Source organism: Rhinolophus sinicus, chromosome 4 (assembly GCF_057876585.1).
Source record: "Rhinolophus sinicus isolate RSI-liver-muscle chromosome 4, RSI-T2T, whole genome shotgun sequence".
Classification (NCBI taxonomy): Eukaryota; Metazoa; Chordata; class Mammalia; order Chiroptera; family Rhinolophidae; genus Rhinolophus; species Rhinolophus sinicus.
Window position 1 is genome coordinate 93,728,748 of NC_142504.1, and position 12,030 is coordinate 93,740,777.

A 12,030-nucleotide genomic window follows, 5' to 3' on the forward strand; every position below is an offset into this window, starting at 1 on the left:
CCACTGTAGGTGAAGCCATCCTAAGAGGGACTCTTCACTGAGAAGGAGCAGGGTGTCCTTTTCTGAGTATGTGGACCACCGAATTCACGGCAGCCTCTCTCCTCCTGCTGCAAAGACAGTAAATACCCCTTTGCCTCAGCCCAGGGACTTCACTGTGATAATTTTGCCAAAGCCTACTGGGGCAGAGCACTGTACATATGGGAATATTTTAGTTCAGCCCTCCAATGACCCACTGCCAGTTCCTATTATTAATAATTCCTATAAGGGTCCTCTGTGGAATATTCAAGAAAAAACACCAAAACTTCCACATTTAAGGAAAAACCAGGGGCAGATTCCTGCTCTGAATTGTTTCCTGAGCTTCCTCATTATTTACTGAGATTCCTGAAATGCAAACAACCAGAGTCTTATCAGGCAAAGGCAGATCCCCTGAGCCTTTTAGCATTCTGTCTGCAATTTTGAATATTTCTCTATATCCAGACAGCATAGCAAATGAAGCTGGACTCTTTAAAGGGAAATAAGTCCAATGGAATGTCAATTTTATTTAGTCATATATTGTAAAAACTAAACAGCATATCCGGCTGATTGACAAAATCCATCCAACTGTTAGGGGCAAAACAAAACTATCTCAAGAGTACAGTTATGCAGATCTTGCTTTTACCTACAGGCAGATATAGAGAGAGAGGGAGGGAGGGAGGGAGGGAAGGAGGGAAGGGGAGAGAGAGAGAGAGAGAGGTGAATTGAAGCAGAATGCAACATTTGGAATCGTCCAACTGATAAAATGCAGAGAGAGAGAGAAAGGGAGTTAAGAAGTAAAGCTATCATGTCATGTTTTCTCTCTTCTTCTTCAGTGAGCCTTTTAACTTCTTCCACAGGCTCTCTTTTCTCTTCAGTTTCTTTTCCATCAAGGATGGCATGGACTCCTTCTTGCGGATTTCCCTCACTAAACCATGATAGGCATCATCAATGCAGAACCTGAGGGCCGCAGAGGTCTCAAAAAAAGCACAGTTGTATTCTTGGGCCAGACTCAAGCCTTCTTCTGTAGAGACCTAAGGGAAAAATAAATGATATTAAAAAGAGAAGAAGAAAGCGATGCTCAGATCAAAAAGCATGTTTTCTACCAGGGCTGTGGGCCTATTACACGAAAAAAAAAAAAAAAAAAAATGGGAGACTGTGTTTTAAGGGAAGATTTCTAGAATTTCTGAACCTGAAGAGCAAATGAGAAATCAGAATTTCTGAAAGAGCAACTAGTTAGAACTTATTAAAAGTGGAACTGGAAATCAACTCTCGAGAGCATAGTGATTAAAAACATGGCTTTCAATTAAAGCTGCTTGGTTTCCAATACCTGATATCCTACTTTATAGCTTTGCAAACTTGGTAAATTTCTTAACCTTTTGGCCTTAGTTTTCTCATCTGTAACATAAGATGATAAAAATACCTTCCTTAAAGTCTCCGTTAGCGTTAAATGGGATCATCCATACAAGGGGCATTGGACATGCTGAGCACATATTTAAAGCTCTATAACTATTTGTTGCTATATAGTCCAGAACTTTCAGTGAAGAATAAATCAGAATGAAGTTGTCATGAAACTTGAAAGACAACCTTCTAAAAAAAACAAAAAGCAAAATACCACCATTATGACAAACAAGCTTTTCTCTAGTAGAGCTCTTCAGAAGAGTCTTAGAGTTTTTGAGGGTTTGTGTGTGTGTTTGTGTGTGTGTGTGTGTTTTGTTTTGTTTTGTTTTGTTTTGTTTTGTTTTGTTGGCACTTAAGTGTGTTTTGGTTCATGTATTGCAGTAGTTCCTCTACAGACGATAAACTGACTGAAGTCAGAGACTATGCCTCCTTTGTCATCCCTTTAGTGTCTACCACAGTGCCTGGTGCCTACATCACCATTACAGGAATTAAAAAAGATGACTAGTAAAAATACCTGGGTTTAATAAGTATTAATTAAGATATAAACATAAATGATTTACAAATATTTGAACAGTGGATTATACGTCACTGTAACCAGGTGATAATAATCCTGCTCAAAATTTAGCATTCCTGTTATTCTCTATTAGATTATTGGCACTACTTTTACTCAATATGTTCTGACTGCCTTTTTGACTTTACTGGCCTATTACTTCCTTAAAATTACCCAGATGTTTATATATTTGTGTGTTCACTTTTTCTGACAAATGGAAGTCTATAGTGAACTGGAAACTCCATGGGTCTGGAACGTGAGTGACTGTGGGTGGGACATGATGGTCCCATGATACAGAACAGGTGGGCAAGGGGTAGAGACAATTTTACCCACATCCCAGTAGTCAAAAGACACCTAGAATCAATGAAGCAAGCTATACCCTCAAATAATAATGAAGAAGGGCAAGAATGGAGAAAAAACAAAAAATTGTAAAGAAATAATAGAATCTACCAAAATCAATTATATGTAAATACAGTACACTTTCCAATTTAAAGAGACAGATTGTCAGACCAGATTTTTTAAAAAAATCACGTGTAGTTGAAATACCTTATATGTAAGGATATAGAAAGAGTGAAAATGGAATGGAAATTTATGCAAAGTTATCTATTATACTGACAGAATATCAAAGTAGAGTAAGTTAAAAAAATTACTAGAGTTAAAGGGATATAAAGTTAAAGGGAGATATTTTATAATAATGAATATACTTATAAATTTGTATTTACTAAAAATCATAGCCTCAGTTTATAAGAAAGAAAAGTTGACAGAACTTAAATCCAAAATTACAGTGAGAGATTTTAACACATCTTCCTCAGCAGTTGAAACAATAGTAGACAAAAAGTCAGGGAGGATAGAGAAAATTTGAACAAAACAACACAGTTGATCTAATTTACACGTATAAGATGCTGTATCCAACAACTGAAAAATTTGCATTCTGTTCTAGTGAACCAAGAGCACTTACAGAAACTGGTGTCTTAAAACGTTGCAAAGAATTTAAGTCACAGCACATCCCCACACAAACGGAAATAAGCTAGAAATTAGTTTTAAAAAGAAAATAACTAGGAAACCCCCAAATATTTTGGAAAAATAAACTTTTAAATAGTTAATACATCAAAAAAGATATTACATGAAAATTGGAAAATATTTGGAACTGACTGATAATGAAAATGCAACATATTACAACTTGTGAGATACCTCAAGATTTGTGTAGAATGATATTTATAGTATTATATGCATGTTTGAGAAAAGTGGAAACACTCAAAGTTAATGATCAAAGTATCAACATCAAAAAGTTACCAAAAATAAAAATAAAAAAGCCCAGCAAATGAAACCCAAAGAAAGTAGAAAATAGGAAAATTTAAAGATAAAGACAGAAATAAATAAAATGGAAACAATCATGCAGTAGAGAAACTAAATCCAATCTGAGTTTTTTTGTAAACATATTAAATTGATAGAGCCCAGGCAAGGCAAATTAAATGTAAAAAAAAAAAAAAAAAAAAAAAGAGGGAGGGTACAAATAAACACTATCAAGAATGACAAAGTAGACATTACTAAAGTTCCTACAAACATAAAAAAAAGATAATTAGGAACCATTATGTTTGTGCCAATACATCTGACAAGTTAGGTGAAGGACACATTCCTAAGAAAACTGATCAAAACATATACAGGAAGAAATATAAAATCTATATTATCCTATACCTTAGGGAATTAAACATGTAATTAAGACCTTTCCACAATTATTAAGTCTCTGTGACCAAAAGCCTTCTTTGATGAATGTGAGTGGATATATGTACCAAAAGACATGAACAAAAATGTCCGTATTAGCATTATCAGTAATAGCAAAATAACCTAAAAGCAACTCAAATGTTACCGTGAATGAATTTGATGAATAATTTGTTGTATATTAATATAATGGAACACTGTTAAATGTAAATGAATAAACACTATTGTATACAACTTAGGTAAATCTTACAAACATAATAGTATTTCATGAAATAAATCAGGCCTTAGAACATTTCTAATAAACTTTTAATTTTAGTATAGTTTTAGATTTATACAAATGTGAGAAAGATAGTACAGATAGTTCCCATATACTACCCCACACCCAGTTTCTCCTATTGTTATTTTAATACCGTACACAATTACAATTTTACAATATTTAAACACACAAAATGATTCTTTAGTGTTAGGAGTCAATATAGTATTTTGGAGGTAACATAAGGGAGTCTTCTGGATGCTTTTTATTATCTTTCTTGATCTGTAGGGTGGTTTCAGATGGATTTACTTTGTGATAATTTATAAAATTTTATAATTAAAATTTGTGTACTTTCTGTATATGATATGTAAATTAAAAACTCAATTAAACACAGGCACTATAATATAAGGCACCTCCTTTGAATTTGGAACATCATCTCATCCTCAAGTACAGTAATATTTCCATAGCTAAATATTTCAACATTCACGGAATTTATATACAGTCTCTAAGTGACTCCGTTGATATCAGATCACGTTTTATCACAAAATGAATCGAATCGAGTCAGATTTTGCAAACACATTAAGAAAAATTTTTACTTTTTATTTTAGATTTCTGAAATCAGATTACATTGTGGACTTGTATTATGTTTTTTTGTGGGAAGGTTCAATATTATAAAGATTACAAATTATCCCAAATTGATGTGTAATTTCAATAAAAAATATATTCAGATCCTGATATCTTTTGAATCATAGAATGTCATACAGAGATAGTAAAAGTTATAGGGAAGAAAAAAAATAAAAATAGGAAAAGAATATTTGAATTTTAGTAAGAAGGAGGCAGAGAGAACAAGAACAGTGATATTAAACTCACCCTGTTACTGCTCTCTGTAAAGCTATAAGAGTTCAGGCATATTTCCCAAATGAGGAGTGGGGTATTAGTTAAGGACTAGACAGATAGCCCAATACAATGCAATAGAGGACCTAGAAAAAAAACCAACATACATATGGGAGCTTGATATATTATTAGGGTGGCATTCCAAGTCTGTGGGGGAAGTGAAGATGCCTTCAATAGCACCCTGACATTAAGTTATTATTTTGGATTATTTTTGATGTATGAACATTATTTCTCCCAAAACAGGAAGGTAATTTCCCTTTGGGGAGAATTGAAATAAAAAGGTATTTAAGACTTTAACTAAATTTGCAATATTTTTTACACATGTGAAAAATCTCTCTATACAAAGATACATATTTTATAAAACGTTTCCTAATTATGAGAAGGTAACCATTACAAATAACTCATTGGAAACATCAAAATTCAGTTAAAAGAAGTCCAATGTAACAATCAACTCTCATCTGAAATTAAATTTGAAATCAAATTCCATGCAAAGGTTCTTATTGAAATCGTATATAGCCAAACACCTTTAATAGGTGACATAACTATATATTATATTATTTGTAGCTGGTTAAAGTATATTTAACTCTGTAGCTACTAGTGAGTAAGTAATTTGGAAATTATGAACCCTCTATTTCAAAGCATGAAATGTCATTGCATGTATTCTTAGATTCATTATCAGAGCATACATTTTATGTTATTTAACTTAATAATTCAGTAATTTTCACATGCATTATAATGTAATCTAAATGGAAATGAAACTTAGTAAACCATTTGATCGCTTCCATATTTCCTTCAAAAGTTCTTACTAGATCAGTGACCTAAAGATTTTATTTTTTTAAGAAAAACATGAAAGCATACTTTAAAAATAAATTCCCATGTTTCAATAAATTGCATCTCACACTAGTATTGGCAAAACATAAATTGGCCATCCCTACCTTTGATGTTGTAATAGATATACTATAAATTCAGTGGAAGAACTTGAGTCCAAACATGTTAAGAAAAAAATAAGCTCAGCAAACAATTTTTTAGATTCTGGGCTTTATACTTAGTAATTATGATCAGTTTGAAGGCCATAAATATTTCAACAGTATCATTGGGAATAATTTTAATCCAGTAATGGTGCTTTGACTGGTTCAGAACCAGAATAACATAACAATAAGTAACAGCTTTTATATTATGGTGTAAAACTTAAAAGAATAAGGTATGTTATACCTTATTATCCAACTTTTAAATTAAAAAAAAAATTTTAAATCATATATATTCACCCACATCATACAGCAACTGCTAAGAAAGAAGTACAGTGTTAGAAAGGAATTTTTTTTTCAATTTCCCAAATGAGGTATTTCAAGCCCAGAAAGGTTAAACAAAGGGTGCAAGGTCACACACATATTTAAGTAAAATGACAATCAAATTCTACTTTCTTCCATCAAGTATTGTTTCCAGTCCTTCTTGCTATTTCTCATGAAGTCTTTCCAGTTCCCTTGATAGTATTCCACATATGTAATTGATTGTTCTGATGTGAGATTTTACAACATAAGATGGTTCTTAAATGGTAAACCAATGGGATAGACTATTTTATGTTTCATTTACGTAGAAAAAAAATTTAAATAAGTACAGAAACATTAGGAAAAATAAACATTGTGGAAAGACTATTTAGGGTGGGGAAGGAGCAATCAATGCATATACAATTATGCCACCACGTCCCTCAGTGGCAAAGAAGGGGACTGTGATTAAATGTGCCACCTGGAAGCCTTAGAAAGCATTATGAGGGGGAAAAAAAAAGGAATACAGAAAAATGTTTCATACAAGTAATAGGAAATTTCAATAACCCAGGGGAGCCATCTTTTTAATATATATGACCTTCTTCACTGAGGAAGATCACTGTGTAATATGCCAGGTACTCCCTGAAATGCAATTTCCCATTTGCCACAGGGGGTATTAGAACACAGCCTCAGCTGCATGAGGGTTAATGAGACTATTGGGGAACAATGGCAAGCAGAGCCTGTCCTAGTCCAGGCTCAGCTGCTAGTGGGCACCGACAGGCATACTGGTCAATTACAGAGCTCCATTCCCAATAATCCGCTGACGTAATTGCTGAACTGCATTGCTGTTTACACCTTTTTATCTTTTACCTGAGCTTGGTAAAAATAAACTCAGTTATTGTAAAGGTATTTGGGGTAATGGTGGTTGTCTAGGAAGCTATATAATTCTTAATAGGACAAAGGGAAACTGATCCTGCTCTGCTATAATTGCTAACCTTGCATGATTGGCAAAAAGATGGGTCTAGCTCTTCCAGGAGAAGCGTTGTAAGCAAAATATCTTCATAATTAAACCCCCTGTTTAAACATTTAGTGTACAGAGCAAACTTTTGGGGATTTGTTTTATATTTCGTAATGTTTCCATGTCTGTGTTTCATTTCGTTCTTACCCATGGAGCTATTAATTTTCATTATAAAACCCGCATCATCAAGGTCACAGAAATCATAGTTTCTTGGGAAATTTGGGACCAAAACATCCTATGTGTTAACATAAAGGAAAAGCTGCCCAAACTTAGATTGCTCAGTTTTCATTTTGTTTAGTCATAATCGTTTCTAGTTCGTTTTAACGATATGAGTCACTTTGCCAGTTTCATTGACCAGCTCCAATGGAAATGCTTTTGATTTATTTAACCCGAGTTATTTATTTACTTATTTAATTTACAAGTTACTTATTATTATTTTTTTAGAATTTAAAGATATGTGCATAGATGTCATCTCAAACTCCTTGCAAGGAAAACCAAATCAAAGGAAAGCACTGACAAGAGTGTCCCACCCTCAGCTTTAGTCACTGACACACAGGAAACTCATTCTTGACAGACAAAACTGGGCTTACAGGGTGTTTCATCCCAGCACGCTCCCTCTGTCCTGCTATATTTCTCTAATTCTCTTTTCTAGATGGGCAGAAAACAAATCTGTGACCTAAGGCTAGGTTCAACTGGAGAAGAGATGTCAGTGTTTTCTTGGCAGGTGCCTCTAACTTTTAGGAGCCATTCTGTCAGAGCCTCCTTCTTTTGTCTCTGCAAGCATCCCTCTGCCCTTTTCCTTGGTGAGGACAAGGAAAAGCATTCCACACCTTGTCTTCAAGAACAGATTCCCGCCCACTTTCCAGTGCCTGAAATTTTCCTTTATAGACTGGCAAGGGCGTGGAGATTGGGGAAAGGTAGGATAAAAGTCAACAAAGACATTTTGGTTGCCCTTTTTTCTTGGAGTCTCTTTATAATATGGAATACCTTTTACACCTCATGACCTACAACTCCTCTGCACAAATATTGCCATTTTGCTTTTTTCCCCTGTCTAGTAACCCTTCCATTTTTCTTCTCCTGCACCTCTTCCTGACCGACTCAAGTCTTCACAGAGCATCTCAGGCTTGGTGATCTCGGTGGCCTCTGCTTTGCTCTGCGACGTATCATCCATGAGGGAAGTTCATGGGCCTTATAATTTAGTTGTTTCATCTTACCAAACAAACTGAATGGCAGCTGAAACTGTATTCTATCCATTTGTATCCTCATCATGTTTAGCCACAAACTTTGCAGGTGGCAGATGCTTCTTAAATATTTAATCTTAATGATGGTGATGATGACATCCCATAATCAGTGGTGACCACAGAGACCATTATAATGAGTCCATCAAACTGCAATTCCAAAAGCCAGGGTATTAGTTCCAAATTTACTTGTGCCATAGTATGGGTTTCTGCAAGATACTTGAGAAAAATCTTGCCATAATAGATGAGAGGATGGATTCTGGAATCATTACTAATTCCAAATTCTGACCATACCATTTCTTAGCCATGGGCTCTTGGGGAGTTGCTTAATCTTTCTTCTGTGCTTTAATTTCCTCATCTTTGAAACCTTACCTCATAGGATTGTTAATGGGAGTCAATGAGCTATTACATGCAAAGCACTTAGCATAGTTCCCGGCATACTGTATGCACCTAATAAATGTTACTTCTTTTTTCTGATGTTTGAAGAGATCAGAGGAAATTTTCAACTCCTTTAGACTAAATGTTGGCCCTGCTTAGATTTTTTTTTTCTGCTTCCCACTATGACCTACAAACCCTGCCTGATATGATCTTTCTCCACTTCCCCAACCCAGTCTCCTCCCCTCACTCATTACATCCAGCCACATAGTTCCACATACACCCAGTGCAATGTTCTTGACTAAGTATTTGCACATGTTATTTCCTCTATCTGGAATGTGCTCCCCTCAGTACTTTTCCTAGTTGTATTCTTGTCATAATTCATGTCCCAGCTTAAATATACCTCCACTGAGATACCTTGCCTAGCTATTCTCTAAAAAATATCATGCACATTGCCTATAATTCTATCCGGTTACTCTGCCTTATTTCTTTTGGGACACTTAATTACTCTCTGAAATCATCTTACTACTTAGTTCATGTGTTTATTTTCTCTTTTTCTCCAGGACGGTGTAAGCTTTGTTACTGTAGGAATTTTGCCTTGTTTATCACTGAACCTGGTCCCAAGCATAGTGGCTGGCACCTAGTAGGAACTCAATATTTGTAGAGTGACACCACTGGAACTCTGGCTATGGGAATACAGCTGGGATTACAGTAAATAGAGGAACTCATTGTCAGTTAGAACAATAGGAAAACAGAAAGGAAATTTTAGATCACGGTGATCACTACCATGACAGCAGAGTGTCCTGGCAGGTTTAGCAGTAGTACCATCGTCCCTTATTAGTGGTTCTTGGCTACCTGAGGGAGGGGATCTTCATAGGAGACCTGAAAGACAGCTAAGAATTACCTGGGTTGGTGGGAGGGGGTTGGGTGTTCAGGAGCAGAAAGGAGTCTCAGATAAAAGGACTAACAAAAGCCTAAGGCAGAAGGGCTAATGGCACATCTGTGGATCATCAGCATTCCAAGTGCTTTAGACCAGAGCATGAGGGAGGAAGGAGTGAATGAAGAACACAATCAGAGGAAATGAATGCGCTTAAATGCCTATTTGACTTAGCGCCATATGAATTTGGTACCCATCAATTGTGTAATCAAATAAATAAATAAATAAAGCCTATTTCTCGAGTACCTACTCTGTGCACGGAAATGTAAAAGGTTTTCTCTCTCTCCTGCTATTCTGGAGAGATATTGATCGGATGGACAGAAAGGCAGGACATAATAAATTAAATGGCAGAGCCAGTTTTTCTGAGGTACAGGATGGTAATGGCTCTAGGGTAAAGGGTTTAGACTGCTTTGTACAAGAGACATTTGAAGTCTCCAAGGTCTTGTGCTTTTCATCCAAGAAGCTCTGGTATGCTGGGGGGAAGGTTGCCATGGCAGCCAGTAGTTGCTATGAAAGGAAAAAAGAGAAGGTTAATGCTAAATATTTTGCTAACAGCAATATCTGGCTTTTTCTTTGAATTTTTCTCCTCAGGGTCTCACTTTTAAGATATCTTGTTAAGATTATAAATCAATAAACTTAGTGTATGAAATATATATGCATAAGTATACATATATGAATGTGGATGCCTAAGGACATCCTCATATATTTGCACTAATAAATAAATGTGTGTATTTGATGTACATTAAATGAATGGTTCTCCTAGGGGAATTAGTTATTGTGAATATTAAGTTTCTGAAATGGCCAAAAATTTTACTCTTTAAGCATAAAAAATATTTCAATGGTTAATTAATTGCATTAATAAATTTATATTGGTAAAATAGAAAGAAGGAACTATGTCTTATACTTTTAACACATAACAATTATAATTGAGTAATAAAATGTGTAACTGTATAATGCCTGGATCCCTGTAGAATATAAGACCATGAGGGCAAGGAACATTGCATTCCCGACAACACCTCAGTGTTTTTTACATGAGCCATGCTCAGGAAGTATCTTTTCTATCTCTTCTTTGAATGTGTGGGTGAACTAAATATAGAAAGGTGACCAAGGAGAAATCAATGAATTATTACAGCAAAAACTCTTCATTAATTAACTAGAGAGCTCAGAAACGAGAATCTCACTGGAATTGCTGAAGGTTTTAAGTCATCCCCAGTAAAATTAATTTTGAGTGTCACAAACACCTTATTACATACATTCTCTGTGTAAAACTGCATGTACACTACAGAAACTCTAAGCAGAAGAAAAAGAAAAAAAAGAGGGTTGGGTTATGATGCTTTCTTGAGTGGAGTCCAGGTATCATAGTGGCAGATGACCCTGATGAGAGCCAATAGAAAGCCAGAGACATGGAGTTCCTCCAGACTCGTGGTCAACCTGTGTATGCTTTTGGATTATATTAGGTATCGGTGTGCCATGAAAGCAAGGATGAACCTGAACAAAATAGGTTTGATGTGAATTCTAATCCTGGGATCTACAGAAGGCAAAAATGAACCAGTGTCCCTTATTCTCTGGTCTTACACACAGGGAGCTGGGTATTTTTTGAGAAGAAAAATGCATAAACCTGTGCTTATTGGTATTACTATAAATTGAGTTTTCGATAGCAGAACCACTAATGCCCTTGTCAATCATTTTACTTAGGTTAGCCAGCATCCTTTCCTATCACTCATTTAGTAATGACTCTTTAAAATCTGTACTACTCTTCTTAGGTCTTTAACACTACCCTTTTCAGCAGATGCTCTTGCCCTCTTACTTCACCCCGACGAGGAAATCAAAACATCCGAAAAGAATGACTTTAACACCTAGAAGCATATCTGTATCATTAGATGTCTTACTCTCCCCAGACTCAGATGAAGAGAAGTTACTCATTGAGCCAAGTCTAATACTTCCATCAGGGCTCTGAGTCCTCTTTCGTATCTACTTCAGTCCTGCACCATTCATTGTCCCATCTGTCCCGTATTTTCAGTCTTCCTGTCTAATAGCCCCTTTTATGTTTCCGTGGAAAAATATACACGTCACCTATTTTAAGAGTTCAATTCTAGTTGCTTTCTTATATCTATCCTTCTAGTCACCATCAAATGTAGATGATTCAGGGAAGTATTTGTACAATGTTAAGAAGAGGAAAAATTGTGCTGAGGCAGGAAAGTGGTTAGGTGAAGGATGCACAATCTCAAAACATAACGCGTTTGTCTTAATCACGCCTGATTTGCCATCAACATTCACAGTCTGGATTCTGCCCCCCCTTCCCACCCATTATCCAACAATGGTTTTCAAAGGTATGAATATACCTCTGCTGCCTAACCCAGTAGATGCTCCC

At 35.5% G+C, this 12,030-nt stretch overlaps 1 protein-coding gene across 3 annotated transcripts in view; it reads right to left on the reverse strand.

Moving 5' to 3' along the window:
* Positions 1–519: 519 nt before the first annotated feature.
* Positions 520–12,030, reverse strand: part of RIT2 (Ras like without CAAX 2) — a 315,277-nt gene continuing 303,766 nt past the window's right edge. For all 3 annotated transcript variants that reach the window (XM_074340045.2, XM_088797974.1, XM_019739662.3), the window contains one exon: positions 520–1,046. In XM_074340045.2, the coding sequence (XP_074196146.1) occupies positions 819–1,046 (228 nt within the window). In that variant the 3' untranslated portion in view covers positions 520–818. The remainder of the gene's footprint in view (positions 1,047–12,030) is intronic.